This window comes from Fusarium redolens (assembly GCF_020744475.1).
Source record: "Fusarium redolens strain MPI-CAGE-AT-0023 chromosome Unknown BKA55scaffold_3, whole genome shotgun sequence".
NCBI classification, from domain to species: Eukaryota; Fungi; Ascomycota; class Sordariomycetes; order Hypocreales; family Nectriaceae; genus Fusarium; species Fusarium redolens.
This window is the reverse complement of record NW_025763666.1, coordinates 2,059,366-2,082,148: the sequence shown is the minus strand read 5'-3', so window position 1 is coordinate 2,082,148 and position 22,783 is coordinate 2,059,366. Positions and strand designations below refer to the sequence as shown.

Sequence of the window (22,783 nt, the reverse complement as noted above, 5' to 3'; positions counted from 1 at the left end):
GACGGTTGAAAAGACGTTACCCACACCGCCTGTGGCCAAAATAGGATCACCAGGGAAAAGCCAATCCCGGTGTAATCCTGGCCCGTTGGCTAGCCCCGGCTCTTGTGTTCCCTATTGGGCAGATGCTCCTTTCTGGGCGCCTTGGTGAGGCGACCATTGGCCACTTAATCAAACCCAGCCGACCCCCTGTCACGTTTCTTCCATGCGTTGTCCTCCCCGGAGACATCTGCTTGGGCTGCCGACACACGCTACGCAGCAGTACCTCGACTTGTAGGTACAGAGGGACAAGTACCTACCGCAGTACATCCTCATCATCTTACCCGTATCCTCCAGCCCGTGGTCACCCCTCTGTCCCCTTTTTCTGAAAATTGGATGGGTCGAGGTCTGAATGGGTGCATAGATGGAGTGTTCTTTTCTGGTTCTTGAAGTCGGGTTTGAGCTTTCACAGACACACCACCCCAGTTGAACCACTTACATTTATTCACACCCCTCATCATTTGCTGCTGCTGTCGGCTTTGTACTGCGAGTTGCAGGTTGATACCTCTCACTGCTTAAGCTGGTGAACCCTTCTCAAAGGACATTCACTAGTTGTCCACCGCTCCACTCTCTTCATCCCAAAGTAATTTATGCTCCTGGGGAATCCTGCGACAGGGGTGTCGTCGCGGACTAGCACACTTGCAGCACCCTCATATCATCCCTGTCCATTTCCAGGCAGACCCCTCCCCTCTTGACAGCATTTTTACTCTAGTTGAACCCTGACCTGGTGGCGCCCGCTCAACTGCCAGACAAGCCTCGTACTCCTGGTTCCTATCCGCTGGCTCAACAGTTGCATCTTAATTGAGCACTTGCCTGGTCTCCCATCCCGTTAAACAGCTCATTACCCATGGTCCAGTCGCCCATTTTCTGTTATCCACTTGGGATCATACCTTGTTCTCATCCCCATACTGCAATCTTGGTTCAAATACCCGCTCCCCTGCCCCTTCGTTTCCCCCCCGTCGCCCACCCTCTAGCACACCCTTCGTTCGATCGATCTTGTCTTCTGGCGCTCCAAAGGCCTGCTCTCTTTTCATCGTCCCTGGCACACGAGCTTTAACCTTCGAGACGGAGACAGTTTGAAGGTACCAATTACCAATCTCTCTCCAACCACATCCAGCCAAGCGGTATAGCCACCCCCCGGCGCCCTCCCTCCCGTGTTTTTCGCTGTAGCCCTTGAGAACCGGGTTACTTTGTCATTATTACCACTCCGAGTCTAGCCCGCCTCACCCGTGCAATCCCAGTCCTCACCAGGGGACATCCACTTAAACCAGCTCCCCAGACCTGGGTACTGGCAAGGGGAAAATAAAACACCAACGCGTCCTTGACTTTATACTATTTTCTTTCTTTGACCCGTGCCTTATAGCTTCATTTTCTTTTTACACGTCACGTCCATGTCTGACTAATGGGTCTTCTCTCTATGCAGCATCATCCACAGCACCAGCAACAGGGTCATCCGCCTTCCCAACACTTGCAACACTCGCGACCCCCGAGTGTAGTTCACCAGCAGCATCACACTCAAGCTCACCAACCGCCACAACAGCAACACCCAAGCGCGTACTCGTCGACGCATTCCCTCCCTCAAGGGTACCAAACCAGTGCTCAGGCGCCTAACAATCAGGACAACCTCAACTACTACAACCATCCAAGCCCTTACAGCACACCTGGTGCCACAAGCGGATATACATCCGCAGGTAAGTTCTTGCTGGCTTAAGAGCATCCCATTTTCGAGTCGCGCGTTTTGAGGCAGTCACTTACAATACGCAACTTAGATACCTCCGATATGATGGCCGCAGCACAAATGCCGAGACCTCCCTACCCTCCAATGTCCTACCACACGCCTCAATCGAACTCCCCTGCCTCAGTCGCATCGCCTTCCCAACATGATCAGCATAGAAGCATCTACGGCCAACCCCCATCGCAGCATCTCCAACAATCCATGTACTACCAGCCGCAGAATCAATATCAGACTATGCCTCCTCAAGCTGCCGCTTCGCCTTATGCGCAACACGCGCCGCACCCCCAACAGTCAATGACATCGCAGCCAGCCATGATGATGTCTCAATCCGCGCCCCAGAACCAGATGACGCAGCATGCTGCGCAACATGCGCACGCGGGAATGACGGGAAGTCCTCGGCCCAAAATCGAGCCTCAGGTGCCTCTGCAGCTCCAGAAGCCTCAGTCATCTCCGATGCAGCAGGCTCACCACCCTCAAAACGGCGGACAACTGCAGAGCCCAGGAAACACCACGCCCGGTGTCAATCCCAGTGCAGCACCGGGTCCTATCCCAGCCACAACCCCTCTCGTTGTCCGACAGGACGGTAATGGTGTTCAGTGGATCGCCTTTGAGTACTCCAGGGACAGGGTCAAGATGGAGTACACCATCCGCTGTGATGTTGAGTCTGTCAACATTGATGAACTATCACCAGAATTCAAGCAAGAGAACTGCGTCTACCCCCGAGCATGTTGCCCCAAAGACCAATATCGCGGCAACCGCCTGATGTACGAGACCGACTGCAACCGTGTTGGTTGGGCTTTGGCCGAGCTCAACATTCCCCTCAGAGGCAAGCGAGGACTCATCCAGCGAGCGGTTGACAGCTGGCGCAATAGCAACCAAGATCCCCGACTCCGCAGTAGACGAGTTCGACGTATGGCAAAGATGAACCAGCGCAAACAGGTTCAAGCTTCTCCGCATCCCGGTGCGGCTCACATGCCCGGCCCCAGCGGGCCTTCAGGGATGCCTGGAGGTCCAGGACCCATGGGACCTGGTCCCGCCGCAATGGGCAAACCTGGCCTCGGCAGCATGGGTCAACCGATGCACCACCACCAGCCAGGAGCTCACCCTGACGGTACAGGACAAAGTGGAGGAGATGAAGTTGGTATGTTCCACCAGATGTGATTGATTTAAACGGCACTCACGTCGGCGTTTGCATGGCTTTTTTTTTTTAGCCTCCACGCTCCCCTCTACCCTGCCCCTTCACTACCCCTCAACTCATCGCACCGCACCGCATCATCAAAAGCTCTGCTTGACCAACGTTGTGTTGATTAATTGATACCAAACGCACTTTGTTTTTTTCCTTGCTGTCTTACAAAATTTATTCCTCCGCCGTAGCGGCTGTATCTACGTCTTTACTATCTCCATTGTTTCGGTTCGCGGTTCGAAAGTTTGGGAAATGGGTCTGTCATCTCCTTTCTTTGTCTTTTTACTGCCTGTCAAAGACGACATAGGCGGATGTTACTTATATCTATACAGCATGCCGCAGTGGCTCGAGGGGTTATGAGGAACTCTTTATTTTGTTTATTGGCACAGTTCTGTACATTACCATAAAGTCGCGCCTGCACAGTTGCTGTTGCTACTGTTAGTTGTTTGATTTGCTGCTGGGTTTTCGCGACTCTTAGACGAGTTCAATCTGCCAATTGGCTTTAAAAGTTGCCGTTTGTTTTCTGGTTGGCCTCACTTAGATCAACCTTGCAAGCCATATCCCTTCGTTCTGCTTTAGTCCTTGAAGCTAGATACTTTGAGTTTGGTCATATTTTGCATTTGCAGTCACTATTGCTCACCCTATCCATGCCTTGCCATTATAAGCACTCGAGAACCGAATTTGTATTGGGAGATAAGCTAACTCGAGCTGTTCATAGGCGATGGCAATTCCTACGAACACCATCACCACCAAGCCCCTACCGCCCAGCACCCATCAAGTAATGATGATGTGAGACCAGCCCATGTCTTTACTGGGTACAATAATCAGCCTTATCCCACTAGTGCGCCAATGTCTCATATGGCTCCTCACTCTGGAGGCGCTGTTCCAGCCAAGCGCCACAGCAAAGCCAGCGCCGATGAGCCTGACGATCTATTCCCGGATATCCCTGAAGCTAAGAAGCGAAAGTTTATCCTTGTCGAGGACAACGTTCGCGGATCTCGTCTCCGGGTCAGGGTCACCCTCGAGGGCGTCGATACTAATGAGATTCCCGACAGCTTCCGCAAGGGTGCCAGTGTCTTCCCTCGCAGCTACTTTCCCCGGGAAATGCAAAGTCCTCCTCCTAGTGCCACTGGCTCGCGTTTCTTTGGTGAAGATCATGATGACGATGGCATCGAAGAGACTGAGGGTCGTGAGTCTAGCCGCCGTGGTGTTAATAGGACTGGCAAGGAGATGGTCAAGGTTCCCATGGGCGAATCCTCAGGCGAGATTGCCATTCCTCGAATGAGGAAGTCTACCCGGGGCAGGGAAGTCCGCCTCAATGATCTTGGCTACCGCATGGCCTGGCTGCAGAGCCGAGTCTTTGCGGGTCGGACCGTGTTCTTGCAGCGAGCATGTAAGTTGTCACCATCACTATGTGGTAAATTGATTATTAACAACGTGTAGTGGACTGCTACCGTAACAAGACACGTGCTGCTATCGAGAGCGTCATGCAAGACGTCAAAACTGTTGCCCCTCATTATGAAACTCGTGCTGGCAAGAGGCGATGGAACGAACGCATGCGACGTGGTGCGAAGGAAGACGACGAGTAAAGCCGATCCCTTGACTCTTTGGCCTTGTTTTTATGTCAAACCCTAAACCAAAAACACTGTCATTTTTGTTTTAAACATCCCCACCTGCATCATCGATATTAGAGAGAGATTGGTTCTCTCATTGTTCGTCTGATATTCAACGATACCATTTTGCGATGGCATCCGATGGAGGTGTCTTCTCTTTTATTTGCTACACCATTTTCTTCTCTTTACTTGCCGAGCTTGACTTACCACTTTCTCTCGCATCAATATTGTTAGCTTTTCTCGCAAGCTTTGTTTTGTGGAAGGTGCCAGAGCTTCAAGCCTTTTTGTCATCTAGTGGTTCCTGTATATTAATGTTACAAAACAAGATACAAAGGTTCTATAGGAATGAGAGCTACACACACAACCAGCTACCGTTGTGAACATTCGGAATACCGCATATTCTTGTTGACCACAGCAGCATTTAGCTCAGCCCGAGGACGGATTAATTGCATATGGGAATAGAAGAAGAGAGGAGGGAAGAGTCGGTGTTTCAGTATCGGTCAAAGCTACCATGCTTCTTTTATCACAATACTGTCTATTTATCATTGTGAGAAAAATATATCTTGTCTTTGCTCAGAATGCTTTGATACTTTTGTGATATAATGACACAGCATCTTGTAACGTTGCGTCAAGAAACATGTTGTTGATCTATATAAGGAGAAGAACAAAAGAGGAGAGGAAAAGGAAAACACCGATGTTGCCTCAGAGCAAGATGTATCATAAGTATGTAATGTATGGTACCATGCTGATGTTCTCTTTGTTCTCACATATTCGCACTCCAGCGCAAAGCCCGTTCCACATAGCTACTTGAGTTTAATAACCCCTTCAGTTCTTGACGCTGTCACAAGGAAGCTAACATAGGTAGAAGGAACTGTAATCATCAGTGTTATTAGACTTCAGATTATTTTGGAGACTATATTGCTAGTAATGCCTCTGTCGCTGTTGTTCGTAGTCCTGGGTCTTATTTCTTCGTCATTCTTGGTAAGCTAAAAGCTCTATAATGACTTACAAACAGCTCGGGAAAGTTGGCCATTCTGAGTTGCATGCTTGATATGCCAGTGATGTGTCGTTGAATCTCCAACTCTATGAGCCTTGCACTGAGTCTGGATTCAGTTTGGATGGCTGGCACGTGAGTTGACCGTTAACTACTCCATAATTCAAGAAAGCAACGAGTAAGACTGGGTTTTCGTTAGCTCAGACGATCTGTAGTTCTCTGAGTGCGTGCGTTCCGGAGGTTACCTTGGCCTAGGTGGGAGAACATTGATAGTCGTGAGGAGAATCTCAGAGGAGGCCAGCCATTAAGATTATCGTATATAATAAAGATATATCGTCCAGCTGTGATAAGCTGACACAAGGTGGAATGTCAAAAGATCAAGTGGTAACAGTATATGAATAGAAGGGAGATATTGTGAGGGATGCATCAAAAGACAAAGAAAAGAAAAAGAAGAAGAAAAAAAACACCAGATTTTCTGTGACGGCAGTGCTCAGGGCCGTGTGAGGGGTTTACAACCGGTCCATTACTGTGCACACCTGAATAATGGACACAAAAGACTCGCTCTTAATTTCATCGAACATGAAAGAATGGGGTTTGACAAAAGGGTTTGACAACTCGCAGATATACCCCGAGAAAGAGGAGCCAGTCCAAGGACGATAATAAACCTACCTAAACAGTGAAGGTCCTGCTTCCTTAAGGACTTACAATCGGTTTGTCATTTCATTTGTATTACAAGAAGACCTAAACGAGCTCGTTTGGGTTCTTCTGGATGCGGACGCCGCTGCAGCTTCCAGGTAGGCACTTCTCACCGTGAGTAAACCATTGGTATGTTCACCTGTTATTGTGCCACTCAGCTTAGGTACATTCTCAGGAGGTAGCATGCCAGAATCTGAAGGACAAAGCCCCAGATATGCAAATCTCCTGAAGGGGAACATAACATTGGCAACTCAGATGTCATTGCTGGGAGAGTACATAGTGACACTGTAGGAATCTTAGGGAATTAAGACGACTTCAAAGACGTTCAAATTGTAGGGAAAGGCAAACATTCAACTAAATCTACGCGATGTTAAATAGTAACCATAAAGCTAGCAGTAGAAATATAACTAGGAAGAAAGGTAGAAAGGAGGAAGGAAAGAAAGAAAGAAGGAAGGAAGGAAGGAAGGAAGGAAGGAAGGAAGGGATATATAGGAAGTTTTATTTACGATACTGACAAGTTGTTGATAATTATGTTAAGATAAGCGGTGAAAATAGAGTCCTATTCAAGAGAGTTTGTCAACATCCGTTGCACGCCTTAGTCCGCGCCAATCCAGCAACAGAAGTAGGAGTAGTGACTACAGACTTGATTCACGGTCATTCACGGAACTTATTTAATGCTTCTGGTAAAATAAGAGGCATCTTGATTGGAAAATTATCCAAGCCTAGTATGATAAGCAAAGGCGAATACCAGCTTATCTCATATGCCAAACAAGATAGGCGCCAGAGTTGCTAATGGGTTGCCACTTTATGTATGGTAAAAGGGGAAATGGCGAATGAGAACGATGGGATGCAAGTGTTTACATGCAATGGAGCAGCCATTCCTTGGTTCGAGGTTTGATCAAGACTTGACTTTTTTGTATTTACATAGCCAGTATTCTCGAACCAAGCAAAAGAAATGCTAAATACATTGATTGATCCGCGGGTATCTCTCTTGGCACGTTCAGGACCATATCCTTAGCCGACGTATGCAATTGAGTGTTGGACTGGCGAAGGTGTTTCGAATACCCAGATTTTAGGTATGTTGTTGCCGTTAAGATTACCTGTAATTGAGAATGTGTTGTTTTAATCCTAATGCTTGTAACGCCGAACCCTGCCAAGAACCAAACCTTCGAAAGAAGCTTTTCTCAGGCCAAATCAGAAGATATTTGACACGACACCCCTGCCATGACCAACGTAGTGGCTTAGCTTCAGTCCGAGACCAACTCCCATCAAATCCAAGCCACATAGGGCCTTTCAGCTGAGTGAAAGCATGTCACTGGAATGCGGGCGAGTATTTTTAGTACTACCAATCTGAGACCCTGGTCTTAAAGCTACAAGAGCAAGAGAAATGAAGACGACAGTACTATTACCCTTTCAGGCAAGTGCACTTGTCGTAGTTAGGTAACTGAAGTGCAAGGCAGTCACATTGTCAAGGCAGCCCGCAAGGCGTCAGTAGAGCCTCCCTTTAACCCAACTGTTTCACAGCCCTAATTTAACATCAGGTCTTTTCTTTCAATCTCGAAAACACGTTATCTCATCATATAGTCGTCTTGGATAAGAGCAGTGTATATTGCCGCTGGAATTATGGTCCAAACCCCTTATTACGCCGGCAATCATCCGCCACCCCTATTCGTCGCTGAACTTGACAGTGAGCCAGGACGTCCCAGTGATGCCCCGTCACACCATAGGCCAGATGGGACACCTGTGTTCGAGATGAGCGGCGAGCCAGTGCTTCCGCAACATGATCAAGATGGAAACCAATCTAGTCTTTCTAATCAGTGGCCATCGTCCCTTCAGGCCCCGGGTGTGTCCAAACCAACGCAACAAGGCGAAGAGCACCAGAACAAGCCAAGCAAAGACCCATCCACTGCATCCCAATCTGTCATGGCCAATCCCTGGGCATACTTCGGACCTGAATCTTCGGATGATAAGTTTATAGAGACACAACGACCTCAGACAGACAGTCATCGACCCTCAGAGCCAGTGTACAGACCTTATCCTGGCGATAGCGATGCCAGCCCTCCAGAGGTTACTCATGGCACACGGCCATCCACCAACCCTTCAAGCCCAGACCTCAAAAATGATGATCATACCTTCTATCCCGCACCTTTGAAGCTTGCCCATCGTCCTGCCAATGCAACTTCACCTCCTGCCTTCAAGGCGTACGTTCCTCCAGTGTCCCAGGATTCATCAGATTTAGAGCCCAAGCTTTCAGGCCGGCCTGATAGGACCGACTCGCAGTCGCCAACGGCTCTAAACGCATATCGGCCATATAGGCCACATTCGCCTCAGCCTCCTGCTTCATCCGTACCAACATCCAGTACTCATCCTGCCGCCGCATCCCATACTCAGATTGCTCCTCCTGCATCCCCTTCAAACATCCCCCAACAGCAACCACCGGGGACAGTTGCCAACCAAGTCAATTCGACAATACCGCCGAGCCAGCCTCCAAATCCCCCAGCTTCGGGTGCTACTCTGCCAAAGCCAGCTGCCAGTCTTCCTACCTCCCCGAGGCCTCAAACGCAACAACCGGAATCACAGCCGCAACTCCAGTATGGCATTCCTAACGCTGCTCCGGCCCAACCAATGCCCCCATCCGCGTCGACCTATCTTCCCTCCCCAGTGACCCCTTCGGGCCAGTTATCCTCAGTCGTTTCTCCACCAGCAACTCCTGCGACGAATGCTGGAGTTCCCTTCACTCAACCACAATATGCTGCTCACGTTGCTGTTCAGACGTACGCCCAGACACCTACATCTCTAGTTGATTCACCTTCATCAGTTGCGTCACTAGGTCCATCTTATCATGCTGGAGTGCCATTTACACCGCAATATGCTATCCCTGTTCAAGCGCATAACTTTGGATTAACCCATTCCAACACAGCCGCTGCACAAGCCTCGGCATCGGTTATGTCAAGTTCGGCCAGTAACTCATCACAATCCACTCCGGTTCAGTTCAACTATAGTGTCCAACAGCCAACTTATTCAACTCCAGTAGAACCAGCGCAAAGCACTTTGAATCAAGCATCCCCTCCTCCACCGACCCCTTATCAACAAGCAATTATTGCAGGTCCCAAGGTACAGCAAACACATGCCCAACAGTCGAATACAGGACCGTATAGTACACCAGCACCGACAGTAATCCCACAATCACCCCCGCCTCCATATGCGGCTCAGGACACCAGCTTTGGAGCTGGAGCACAACCACCTGGACCTGGAAATTCCATGATGTACCAACCATCTCCAACTGGTCCTTGCCCTCCTCAGCCTCATTATTCTACCCAATCTTCCTACGCTCCGGCTGCGAGTCCCCCTTTGCCGAGTCACTTAGGAAATAGCCTCCAGCCTCCGGCTCTCCCTCCTAGGCCTTCCTCATCGCAAGGCTTCGCTCCCACATCAGGTTTCGGTGCAGGTCCTGCTGGCTATAACCCAGCGAGCTATCCTCGTCCACCCCAAACATATTTCGCACCTCCCCCTGCGCTGCCGCCACGACCTGGTCTTGGAAAATTAGCTGGTGGCGGCGGAAAGTTATTTGGCAGCAGCTCCGCAGATAAGTGGTTAAAGAAGACGGGGCAGGTATTGGAGAGCACGCTGGCACCATATCTTCAAGGACAGTCAGGGCAATCAGCATCCTTTCGACCGGGCTCCAATGGTTTGCAAGGACAACAGGGACAACCGATGCAGCAAGCACCAGGCCAGTATCCCTCTCAAGGCCACCATTTCCATGTACCTCACTTGGCTCCTCAGTATAGAGGTGCTTCAGAATCGGGACATCCACCACAGGGACCCAGTACACCAGGATACTAGATGATTCTATCTATTTAACTCCCTTGAAGCACGTACAATTTTAGTATACTTTAGCATCCAGTTAGTTAGTCATGCGTGGCCCATAACAAAAGGGACCTGGTTTATTATAAGACAACAAATTCCATATGCATGTCTTTATAATGGATGCGACCAGGAGGGCGCAGCTTTGATTCCTGTGCTCATCTGAGAGATATTATCTCCTTCATTATATGAATGTTGAGCACCTTATCGAAAATGAGCGGCTTGATTCCACAGACGTAACATTGCGGCCGTGATAAAGCTGGCCAACTGTGACACAAGAAATAGCATATTATGATACTTGTCGATAGAAGGCTTTAAGCGATTTTCTTCTGTCTTTCCTTTGGGCCACGAACTCAAAGTTCTTTTTCAGCTTCAATGGAGTTAGCAACATGCTACAGGGCTTTTACATAGATGTCAAAACGGGGTTTACAGGTTCCCTACTCAGTTTGATCAGTAAATACGTGATGTGTATAATATAGCTGACGAAAAATATGATCATTTGCTGAGAAATGGTAGTCTATTTAAAACGATTGCTCGGTACAGACTGTCGATAAAAAAGATTATATGTTGGCTGACATCATCATGGGTTGACGGCAGGCATTGCATCATGAGACCAGAGATGGCTTCCTGTAGTATTAAACTGTGCTCAGTCAAGTGTGGTTTTCCATGATACCTAGTACATATGGAGAAAATCATGATTAACGGTCGTCTCCTATGGTTACCCGTAGCTCGGTTGTCTTTGATCACGGAACTGACGCCAGTCTTGGCACTCACTTACTTGACTCATGACGGTGAAAGCAAATGGATGTGCCGAGACCTTGTGGATCAGATATAGGACCCCATAACGGCTAGCTGTAAAATGGTTAGACATGTAATAAGGAGCTTTGTTACCGCCTGCCAGGTTGAGAATATTGCCTTGGTATTATTCTAATAAGATGGTGGGAGACTGAGCCAGTTCTGTGGTGGATGGCGAAGTATCTGACTACCATCGAGGGAGCTCCAGAGCGGAATGATTGAGGAACATAGACTGATCCATCTGCTGCTGAAATTAATCTGACGGTGTCGTTCTGGCTTACCTGGTGACTGGACAGACGACGTTCCTTCGATGTGTTTCATCTTAACATCGGGAGTACAAACTCAACTGGTTAATGGTAAACATCCAATCTTAGGAAATCAAACGTGCATGTCGTGGAGAACAAGCCCAGCTCTTGCAGTCTTGGGGCTAAGGAAAGCGTAGCGAGATGGCGGTTGTCACAGGGGGGGCTAATGTCAATGCTGCTGCTACAGTGCTACCATAGATAGCAGCACAGGGCAGCTATTTTCAGCTTCACTGACACTCTGCAAGTCATCACGGACCCTGGCATCTCGATGCACGCAGTCCGTGGACAGGTGAGACAGATTACACGACGTCGCTCCTTAATTGTTATTTGAGACTCGCAGTGCTGCAATCAACCGGGCCATACGGAACAGCATCAAGCCTGAGTGAGCCATCCATCATGTGAGGTTTGGAAGCGCGGTCACCATTGGCGTATTGGATGGCGCCGCAAGTCAGTCCTCGTGACATTCCTAATGCAAGAACCTTGAAGATTTCAAGACCATCTACGTAACGCCCTTTGCAAAAGGCAACCATTAATTAAACAATATGTGCTATGTAATTGCTAAATGATAAGTCGGTGAGCATGGAGGCATGGTCACTGATGTTCGGCTCCGAAGGTAAACGACGGACGGACAATATCTCAGGTTCATAAGGTGGAAGGAAAAGGTTGGAAGCGAAAATCCATCAGTCCAGTTGCCTGCACAAGTCCAACAACTCAACAACCAATACAGGCATCTGTTTGTCAGTCGCCTGTACCTCTCAATAGAAGATATTTTCATATTTTATTCTCGGCCCAGTTTTCTCTCACTCGGTGCACTAAGATCTCTTCCATGACTAGATCCAGGCGCTAGAAGAATTCTTTGCCTCCGGCGGAGATTCCGTCTGCTGTCTGATTGATCCGAATATCTTGGTTGCTCGGTTTGCTCCGAGCCGTCTCTCCATTTCTCTGTCATATAGTATGATACCTAGTTTACCACATAAGAGAAAACTGAACATGCTACGAGACGAATCAAAGGAATCCATGCAGGTTCACCAATATTTCTAATTATTCGCTGAGCTGTTATCACCTGTCCTGCTCTCTTACCGCCCAGTTACAGCTCGCTTGCTTGCACCCCTCACCGGGGAGGCTGAGCCGGAGCTGTGCAATTCGTCGTTTTACATAGGTATCAGGCTTTCAAGGCAGACAATTGAGGCCGGTCAGAATAAGCAAACAGCGGAATACGCGGATCAAGAAGATTGGGCAGTTATGTCCTGCCTTGCCATTCTTTCCACCATGAACTAGAGATGTATTCAACGGCACTCCGTATATATCTACCACCTCTTGGAACCAAGTACGGCGAGACTGATATTATAGTAGCAACGGGAATATGCATCGATGTAACCGACGGGTAGACTTCATACTTCCACTCCCATGGCGTCAATATGCGTAAGCCTAAATTGGTGAAGCAGGTTACTCATCTCAACAGTTCCAAGAAAGACGTCCACTCAACCTCGGAATGTCCATCATTGAAGACATATAATACATTTCAAACACTGTGGTGGTCTCGGAAAACATTGTATAAATTGTCGGACTGTGAAGTGATCGGCAGGCCTTTGTCCAGATCGTCATTGCAAGGGCGGCTATTGACATTGGCGATGGCCTAGATAGCGGGCAACTCTCAATATGCTGGATGTCAGGATGATGATACCTGAGAGCATTATCCGTAGTGGTTACCCGATTGCAACATGATTCAAGAAACAACCGAATCGGGACCCGAGCCTAGGTATTGAATTCTGAGGTACTCGGTCAGTGCTGAGAAATTTTTAGGTCTGATACTTGGGCTACCCTAGCTGGAATATGTTAGCAGTGATTAACGGCAGAAAACGTGTACCGAGGTCATGCAAACAGCAAGAGAGGAGCAGATAGCTTGAATGATTGATTCATCATGAAACGCCTGGAGCTGCATTTGTAGTGACTTCGATTCATGCACTTCTGGGCCTTGACTCTGCGCCCTGTTTGTAACTGGTCGTCTTTCCACTGTCTTGGCCTGCCAATTGTTGCCTCATCCCCCCACTTTGGGCCGCATTCAGGTCCAGAAGACGACGGGACCTGCCCTTGAACAGTCCTAGACGGTGAAGGCTGAAGTGAGCCAGTGAGCGGCCCCATCGCGCTGGGGAGGGGAGTGCGTTGTGCGCTATGCGCTTGTCCAGTAGACGCCGAGTCCCCTGGAAACGGACCGCTAAGTTGTGGCTGATCCAGTAAGAAGCGCCTAATAAGGCGGTCGAAGGGCGCGTCAGGGCCCTTTCATAGGCTCTGGTTCTTGTCCATCCATGCTGGGAGCCCCCAACTGGGATCACCCGCCACCCGCCCTTCAGACATTTTCCTTTCCCCCTTCCCCAAAGGCTGGGCTGGGCTCGGCTGGTTTTCACTCACCCTCAGGCCTCGCTCTCCCCATTCTCCACTTTTCTTATTCACTTGCTCTTTCCTACCCGCCCCCTTCCACATCCATTCCCTTTTCTCCCCTCGGCCTGCCATTTTCTCCCATTCCCTTCTTCCACCCCACGACGCCCTTCCGCCATCTCTCCTCCTAACATCTACCTACGCCCACTGTCATCTCGACGACGACCTCGCGAGTTTACGTCTGTCATAGCTGTTGAGATTATCTTGTCCTTTCTTTCAGCTTCAACAAGAACCCTCAGGAATTACCGGAGCCACATAGTCCTCGATAATCTTCACCGAAGTTTTAACTCCTAGCGATCCCCAATTCCCTCCTAACCAACGCTGTCACCTCCCAAGATTAGCGCTGCACGCGTTTTGACCGCCTCCAAACGCACACGATTCTCTTGCAGGTATGTTAGCCGATCCTACTTTCTGGACCGAAATGTTTCTTGTTTTTTGTTTTGTATCAAACGGCATGTTCGAATATTCATTCTGTTTCTTTCGGATGCACCGACTCGTACCTACGCGGTCTTCCTTGATACTGCATGAGGCTTATCGGGCGATTCGCTCTTACGTCGAGTTGCGTCGGATTTGCCTTGTGGCGTTGCCCACCGCCCTCAAGCCTGATTCTTCCCCGACCCAGTTTTGCCCCTCTCCATGCATGGCCGCCTTTTCTCATTTGCTTTCATTCATCTACTTTTCAACTGGACCTAGACGGTGCTGACTCCCCTTATAGCCAACGAAGGCTCGCAGATCACACAAATTTGTACACTTATTCATCCGTTTTTATTCCTACGGAACGGGAAACCATCAATTTTCATCATGACGACCATGGTACGTTCACCGTCTCAAGGTCTCGATCCAAGCCCCGGTGCACAACAACATTTAAAACGATGTTGATCATCTTGAGGCACCATAACCCCCTTTTGATCGCTCGAGTTGTTTGTACGGGAGCTTGAGTAGAGACAAGGAACACTATGGCAGCATTAGCTAACTCTGTCGGGCAGGATCTTCGCGTCGGTAACAAGTACCGTATCGGTCGAAAGATCGGTTCAGGCTCTTTCGGAGATATCTACCTGGGCACCAATATCATCTCCGGTGAGGAGATCGCCATCAAACTTGAGTCCGTCAAGGCCAAGCACCCGCAATTGGAGTATGAGGCTCGTGTGTACAAGTCTCTTGCTGGTGGCGTCGGAATCCCGTTTGTTCGCTGGTTCGGTACCGAGTGCGACTATAATGCCATGGTTCTCGACCTTCTTGGTCCCAGTCTGGAGGATCTGTTCAACTTTTGCAACCGAAAGTTTTCCTTGAAGACAGTTCTTCTCCTGGCCGATCAGCTCATCTCTCGAATCGAGTACATTCACGCCAAGTCTTTCATCCACCGAGATATCAAGCCCGACAACTTCCTCATGGGTATTGGCAAGCGAGGTAATCAAGTCAACGTTATCGATTTCGGTCTTGCCAAGAAGTACCGTGACCCCAAAACTCACTTCCACATCCCCTACAGAGAGAACAAGAACCTGACAGGTACTGCTCGCTACGCCTCCATCAACACCCACTTGGGTGTCGAGCAATCACGACGTGATGATATGGAGTCCCTTGGTTACGTTATGCTCTATTTCTGCCGCGGCTCTCTCCCTTGGCAGGGCCTGAAAGCTGCCACCAAGAAGCAGAAGTACGACCGCATTATGGAAAAGAAGATGACTACCCCCACTGAGGTTCTCTGCCGTGGATTCCCCAATGAGTTCGCAATCTACCTCAACTACACTCGATCTCTTCGATTCGACGATAAGCCTGATTACAGCTACCTCCGCAAGATCTTCCGCGACCTCTTCGTCCGTGAGGGTTTCCAGTATGACTACGTTTTCGACTGGACGGTCTACAAGTACCAGAAGAACGCGCAGGCCATCGCACAGGCTGCCGGTCAGGCCAATCCTGAGGACGAGGAAAAGGCCCGTGCCAGCCGTACCAACGCCGCTACTGCCGGCCAGTCTGCTGCTAAGCCTAATGCCATTCCCAGCACTCGTCGCAAGATGCTTGAGCGAGGCTCCGGTGCTGGCGTCGATACTCCCGACACCAACCGTGCCATCGGTGGAAGCGACAGGATGTGAGTGATAAGTAACGCCTATTTTTCTAGTCCCTCGTAAGGAATCTTTTTCCTTCGTGCGTGTAGTGTGTTTTTGTACCGCTGGCCGAAGGGAGATTTGCTGACAACTATGGCTGACTCAGTGGACGATAAACAGGCTTCGCTCAGCTTCAAAGGGAGCGGGATATGCCTCGGGCAGCTATCGGCCGAAATGATTTCGAAACCGATCACTCCTCTCTTTTTGGGATCCTCACTCATGGCCACCGATACTGGCGATTCACACCCAACATCGACACCCGGATGCATGTCTTTTGAACGGCTGAATGATTCTGCTGATCATCATTCTGCTTATTGATCGCGGTCGATTGTTGGAGCGCGGGTCGGTCACGCCTATTTTCTACGCCTTTGCTCTATCTTGTTCTTCGACGTACTTTTGGGGAATTCACGACTTTACGCATGGCTCGGGTAACTCTTGATGGTTGGAGTGTTGCACAATGGATAAACCTTCGGGTTTTGTCCTTTGAGCGACCACAACGCCTTCAGGAGACTTTCCTGAACGGCATGTCCGGTACTCCTATTTCTGGGTGTACCGAACCTGTGGGGTTATCACTGCTACTCGCAAAGTAGCCTTGCACCTCGGAATGCCACATACCATGGTGTCGATAATACAAGATTCACCCCTGGAGCTGAATTTGGGTCAACATTACGCCATGGCTCACCTTTCCGTCGATGCGGCTCAGCTCGATCCCCTAGCAGGCATTTCCTTCATTGTATCTTTCTTTGCTTTCTTTTAATCTGCACGGACGTTTGCTCTCCTCTTTTGAGTTTGCTCCTGCCTGTCGGAGATAGCTTCTGGGGAGGCAACAGGGGACGCATTTCAGGAGTTATGTTGCTGGTAAAGCTATTCTCGACACTGTGTCGCGAATGGAAGGCCTGTTACGAATAGCAGTCGACGATGGCAGAGGATCTTTGGTACAGTGGCAGATGCAACAGTGGGAATTACCGGCCCAAGTTAAGGTCAGCTCCGGTATCCTGCTGTTTCGGCTTGGTGGATGGAATCAGGTAATTCATTGGGCGAACGAGTTGACACAAGTTGCTGCAGCCTTCAAAACACCATGGTGAGGCGGAAGCTGTCATGGTACTTTGATTATGAAGTCCAAGATCAGGAAATCAGGTATCAAACGAAACTTCACAGCAGCCGACAAGGGACCCATGGTTGATGAGCCTACATTTTCAATCGTCGGGTTGAGCAACCCTGCATTTCACGTACACCCATTCATCCCTTCATTCATTTCTTGATCGCACATTAGGTAGTCTACAAATTCAGTATGTTTATTTGGTTTTTTTTTTTTTGTTAACTTGCGATTGGTGAGTCATGCCGTTCGTACTTGATATTCTATAGCCTAATTAGGTGAACTAAGTTAAACCCTGATATCGTGAAGCCTAGGCAGTTGTGAAGGCTTTCAGTTGAATCATGAACCAAACTGATGTCTGGCTTGTATGCTAATCAAGTGATGGGACGACATGCTGAAGGCACAAACTTGAATGGGTGTACAAGGAACTACCGTCCAATGATAAGGTCTTTTGGATGGTCACATGTGGTGGAATGAGTGCCTCGCAGGTCTCGTTATCTTGGACGGTAACGAGGATGTCAGGAGCTGATTACACAGGAGGCCAACAGACAATACATTCACATGATGTCCTGTCTCCTCTTCGTACTTAATTTTGATGCTGCTACTACTGTTCCCTCATATGGGTTGTTGGCCTCTTTAGAGCTTCATCCCAACTTACATTCTCTCATTTAGAAAATGGACAAGTTGGGAAGTATTATATTTCATATATTCATTCATCGTCTCATGAAGAGTCTCCAGTCATTTGTAGTGGATTGGACTAAATACCTCTATGTAACGCAGCTCAATACCTAAGTACCGTACCGAGATTTCAGTTGATAGCCCGTACCTTGCAGGAGGCGGAAAGTGTGTGCACAGCATCACAGGTGTCGAAATCTATAGCGTTACTCTGGAAGCCCAAGGAGAAACTTGGACATGCGATCGTACCCTTTTTCGGCCTATACTGACGATTGGATCTCAAGTGATCATGCCTATATGTCGACACCCACCAAACAAAGTCTAAACCGGACCAAAAGTCGATAGTGATCGACAAAACCAAGCATTAACCCCACATTTTCCTTGCTTGCAGCCAGTTCCAGATCCTCGATCTCACCTGCCCACCAACCTACCTACCTTCCTCCCTGTCTGTCGTGAGCTTCGCGCACCCTCGAGGTTTCCCTTTTAGGCTTGCAGCGGGACCCTTGTTCTCGTCTTCTTTGGTTTCTTAAGTTAGTTAGTTCCTCTCTTCCCATTTCTCTTCATCCCTACAAGATCTTTGGCCGTCTCGCTCTTTTTACAACGAGACTTGAACGTCGTGCGTTGCAATGGCGGCATCGACTTCAGCAACCAAATCCACGCCTACAACATCAACGTCGACTTCCCAATCCAAGCTGTCGTCTTCTTCCGCTCCATCCACCATGACCCCCCCTTCTATTGACCTCTTATACCTCACGTTCAACTGTGCCAAGAGTCTTCTCGATGTTCCCGTCTTCGGCAGCCATTTGCAAACCGCCTTTCGTAAAAACGCAACTGGTTTACCAGAGGTTGTTGTTCTGTAAGCCGCAATCCTCTTCGTCTCTTCCGAAGGCGATCAGGTTACCAACACCCTCGATACGCTGCTAGCTTGGACAATCATGGAACTCGAGACACGATCAGCACAAGGTCTACATAGAGCACCGGGATATCTTGTACTGATTCATGTTCTGTTCGCAGCTCGCTACAGGAGGTTGCACCCTTGGCATACTCCTTCATTGGTGGTTACTTCTTGAACCCATACCTCTCACGATACGAACAAGCTGTCAATATCGCCGCTCAACATATCATTGATGATTTACCGAGTCGAAATAGCGAGGCTGTCGACGCCACGCCCACCACCCTCCCCTCGAAGCCATACACACTTGTGCGAGGCAAGAATGTTGGCTATACCGCCATTTTGCTCTTCGCGCGCGAGCCTTCGAGGCTAAAGAATATTCAAGAGGCGGAAGTCGGGTTTGGGGCCGCTGAGATAGGTAACAAGGGCGCCGTCGGTCTACGCATGCTTTATGAAGCTGATGGTGGCTCGTCTGAGCTGACTTTTGTCGCAACACATCTGGCGGCTATGGAATGGAACTTGCCCCGGCGTAATGCCAACTGGGCTGCTATCATGCGTGGTATGGCTTTTGAAAACCCAGAAGTGGTTGTGAATAGCTACAAGACCTCTGTCACTCCATCTCCAGCCTCAACACCACCTGCAGAAGACGAGCCCGAGCGTGCGCGCCTCCTCGATAATGAGCACAACGAGCAACACTCACAACTTCAACAACAGTTGCACAACATCTCCGTTTTCAGGCCCTCGTCATTCCTCTTTGTTGCTGGCGACCTAAATTATAGAATATCCACCACGTCCCCGCCCCCTTCCGCTGCATTTCCCAGTCTAGATCCGGAGTCGGAAAACTACTATCCAGAATTTTTCCGCCTCGATCAGCTTACACGTGAGCGTAACGCTGGCCGCACTTTACATGGGTTATCAGAACACGAGGTGCGCTTCCCACCGACTTACAAGTACGATGTGTTACCACCACGACCTGGCACGCGAGAGCCCGAGCTTGACGTGCCCTGGAAATTTGCGGTTCATCGCTATCCAGGTTGGACAGACCGAGTCCTATTTCTTGACGTACCTTCATGGCTCAAAAAGGGGAGTAGCCAGGACCCCAAGTTCAACGTTCGTGCTTATGACTGTCTTCCTGTACTGCGTATGAGCGACCATCGTCCGGTGTTCCTACGTATCGACGTGCCCCTCATTTCACCGAGCGATATGGCCCCGCCGTCAGACCTGGACCTTGATATGAGCAAGGACCCTCGGGCCCGACTCCCTATGGAAATTGACCCAGAGGCCTGGGAGCGCCGGGCCGCCGCACGCCGTAAGGAGGTCATGGCAGGCTGGAGCATGTACCTCTGGAGTACTAAGCAGGGTGCCTGTATCCTAGCCACAGTACTCGCTTTTGGTGCAGGTATGTACTGGCTGTACCGGCTGTTCTGAGACACACTTTCTGTACTGTTCTCTCTGGTTTCGGGGGGATGGGGAAAACATACATGCAAGAAGACCTAGCAAGATTTCAAACACTCCAAGGCCTGTTGGGGGTGTTTTGCACTATGCTTGTGACGCAAGATTGCATGTCTGTCGTCGTCCCCCGTCACTAGCTTTATTATTTCCTGGTTCATACAACTCATTTAGATAATACATGGCAGCAGGCAAAGCACTCAAACATCATGTATACAGAGACTTAGCATATGCTGTGTTAGTTTCACTGCTTGCAAGCAAAGGCAAATAGCGTTAACAAGTGAATTCATTGAACATGAAATGAGGTATATGCAAGATTATAGTTCACTGTTCTCGCCGCACACTTCACGTTCCCAAGAAACGGCTATCCGATGTATGGGTATGATCAAGCTTCAGGTGCTATAACTGCTTATATAACTCAGATATCATGAGTCAAACCGTTCGCTTGCACAAGGTGAAAAGACATAAAAAGCAATGGAGCTTGAATGAATATTGGATGCCAAGGAGTAGTATAGTATTTCCTGGTCGAAGTCATTATTCGTAGTCAAACGCCGTTCTCCAGGTGCTTGATCACAGAGGCCTAACAGAAATGCCGATTTAAGAAAATGCTATTTCCGGTGTTGAATCGTGATTCGTCATTGTGTATATGTTCATTCTCAAGGGTCATAGGGGCACCTTGTGTGCTTTTGCGCACATTTTGGGTAGAGTCTGACTGCCGAGTAATTCTCATATATCAAATGGGATGTTCGGCATGATGAGATATCTCGGTACCGATCTCCCAATCCAGGTGGGTGCTGGTTCAGGCGATTAGAAGTCTGCGAAGTATGGGTCATATTTCTCCGCCATCTCGCGTCCATAAGGCTCGCGAGATCCGTCGTCCTCGGGGTAGACGTCGAAGCATTGTGCATCACCCGGGTATCGGATCGGGGGCTGGATGGGGCCTTTTTGCCGACGGTTGAAAATGTCGTCCCAGTTGGTGTCATGGAAGAAAGGGTGAGATTTCACGCGCGCTGCACCGCCGCTTATATTACCAAGGCGCCGAGAACGATCGACGGTGCAGAAAGACCGTATTATATCCTTAGCTTCTTCTGATAAGGGGGGGTCTTGGGGAAAGACAACGGGCTTTTCTAGAATCCTGCGGGGAAATAGTCAATTTGCCATTCTTACACATCTAACGAACAGTTACCCACTGCTTGTAGATCTCGATGGGGTTCTGGTGCCAGAAGGGAGGATACCCCGTCAAGAATTCATATATTAGGATGCCCAGCGCCCACCAGTCAACTGCGCCTGTGTGACCTTTGTTTTGGATGACCTCAGGGGCGAGATACTCAGGTGTCCCACACAAAGTGTATGTCTCGACAGGGCGGTTATCTTCACGGTAGCCGAGTCGCTTAGCAAATCCAAAATCGACAAGCTTTATGTGGCCCTCCTGATCCAGAAGCAGGTTCTCAGGTTTAAGGTCTCGATAGGCAATACCGCCTTGCTGCTCATGCAAGTACTCCAGTACAAGAACAATCTCGGCGGCGTAGAAGCGTGCGACAGGTTCTTCGAAGCGACGTAACTTTCTAAGATAAGTGAACAACTCGCCCCCGGGAACGTAGTCGAGCAGCATGTAGAGTGAATCCTGGTCGGAGAAGGAGGCGACTAAGTTTGTGATAAAGGGATGGCCTGCGACATCGGCGAGAATAGCGCGTTCGTGTCGGACATGGTCGACTTGTTTGAGACGGATGACTTCTGGTTTCCGTAGGATCTTGAGGGCGTAGACTTCGGGGTTGAGTTGATGATCAAGGGGGATATGCGCAGTTGCGGCGGGGCGGACGAGGCAGACTCGAGCAAAGGTTCCTTTCTCAGGGGGTCAGAGGCGGAAAAGCCATAAGTCTACAAGACATGGACATACCTGTCCCTAGTGTGCGAACTCGCCTGAAGTCGCGAAGATTGAACTTGCGGGTTTGTGGTAATGGACTTGGCGTGGGAGATGTTGGTCCACTAGGAGCATCTTGGGCATGTGAGTGAGAGTTTGCGGAATGCGAGGGTGCAGGGATTCCCGATGATGATGGTAGGCCACCAGCATGTGAGGGCGCAACGGTCGCAGCCATGACTAGAATTGCGGCAACAGAAAGGTGAAGAGCTTGGCGAGCGGGCGAAAGTCAATGTGAATCGATTATTGACTGGGATGAAGGCGCGAACCCATAACAACCCGAGACCAACACTACCAGAAAATCGGTTGATATGGCCAGTAAGTTGGAGGCGGTTCGAAAAGCGAGGGAGTTTCCAGCATAAGCTGAGTTGTTTGCCGCTGTCGCCGGTGGTTGTGCTCTTGTCACGCGGTCAATTGGGGGGTTCTAGAGCAAGTCTGGCTCGGTTCTCCTGGCGATGCGGAGTCGATGGGTAACGGAGTGATGCGGCGTCCTCAAGTCCAGCTCAGCTATTCCAAGTGGCAACTCCAAGGACAGAGGTTCGGATTAAGTGCAAAGCTTCGATCAAGAGATGGTTTAGGATTATTGGCAGGCAGGTCAAAGCCAAAAGTGAGGCTCAGGAAGAGAAGACTCTGAGGCGGATGGAAAGAGAAACGACGAAAAGGCGGCGGAAGGTGGGCGATGCACGAGCAAGATAGTGATGAAGATGGAGGCAGAAACAGAGGCTAAAAAATGAAGGGCCTTGACGTGATGTTTATGTGCCTTGCCTAGTCTATGAGCTAGACTAGTATAGTAAACAGCCAATGCAGCGTGAGTGCCTATTCAGGATAAGACGAGGGCGTCCCCATGAAACGGTGAGTGAACGAGCGGCCATCGGGTGTCATGGATATGCTCGGCTGGCGGCCGAAGAAGGACCAACAGCATGGCACAAGTATTTGAAAAAGAGCCGTATGTGGTGAATAAAAGAGTATATATAGACTTCAGAACATAGAGCTG

At 49.4% G+C, this 22,783-nt stretch overlaps 5 protein-coding genes across 5 annotated transcripts; 4 read left to right on the top strand and 1 right to left on the bottom strand.

Annotated features, from left to right (window-relative positions):
* The first annotated feature begins 1,266 nt into the window (after nt 1–1,266).
* BKA55DRAFT_247317 (uncharacterized protein) lies at nt 1,267–4,874 on the top strand. Its single transcript, XM_046185339.1, has 4 exons — nt 1,267–1,727; nt 1,806–2,912; nt 3,673–4,347; nt 4,398–4,874. The coding sequence occupies exons 1-4, from the start codon at nt 1,439–1,441 to the stop codon at nt 4,541–4,543; spliced, it is 2,217 nt and encodes a 738-aa protein (XP_046054070.1). The 5' UTR covers nt 1,267–1,438; the 3' UTR covers nt 4,544–4,874.
* A 2,818-nt stretch (nt 4,875–7,692) lies between these two features.
* BKA55DRAFT_247282 (uncharacterized protein) lies at nt 7,693–10,358 on the top strand. The gene is made up of 2 exons (XM_046185338.1): nt 7,693–7,744; nt 7,799–10,358. The coding sequence occupies exon 2, from the start codon at nt 7,881–7,883 to the stop codon at nt 10,098–10,100; it is 2,220 nt and encodes a 739-aa protein (XP_046054069.1). The 5' UTR covers nt 7,693–7,744; nt 7,799–7,880; the 3' UTR covers nt 10,101–10,358.
* A 4,100-nt stretch (nt 10,359–14,458) lies between these two features.
* BKA55DRAFT_590651 (kinase-like domain-containing protein) lies at nt 14,459–16,077 on the top strand (the record flags this gene model as incomplete). Its single annotated transcript, XM_046195122.1, has 3 exons — nt 14,459–14,470; nt 14,644–15,743; nt 15,810–16,077. The coding sequence occupies 3 exons, from the start codon at nt 14,459–14,461 to the stop codon at nt 16,075–16,077; spliced, it is 1,380 nt and encodes a 459-aa protein (XP_046054068.1).
* Nucleotides 16,078–18,249: 2,172 nt separating this feature from the next.
* Nucleotides 18,250–20,098, top strand: BKA55DRAFT_501657 (Endonuclease/exonuclease/phosphatase; the record flags this gene model as incomplete). Its single annotated transcript, XM_046186853.1, has 3 exons — nt 18,250–18,386; nt 18,545–19,821; nt 20,046–20,098. 3 exons carry the CDS (start codon nt 18,250–18,252, stop codon nt 20,096–20,098), a joined length of 1,467 nt encoding a protein of 488 aa, XP_046054067.1.
* Nucleotides 20,099–20,678: 580 nt separating this feature from the next.
* On the bottom strand, nt 20,679–21,967 carry BKA55DRAFT_502563 (kinase-like domain-containing protein; the record flags this gene model as incomplete). Its single annotated transcript, XM_046186932.1, has 3 exons — nt 20,679–21,006; nt 21,062–21,713; nt 21,769–21,967. 3 exons carry the CDS (start codon nt 21,965–21,967, stop codon nt 20,679–20,681), a joined length of 1,179 nt encoding a protein of 392 aa, XP_046054066.1.
* Between the last annotated feature and the right edge of the window lie 816 nt (nt 21,968–22,783).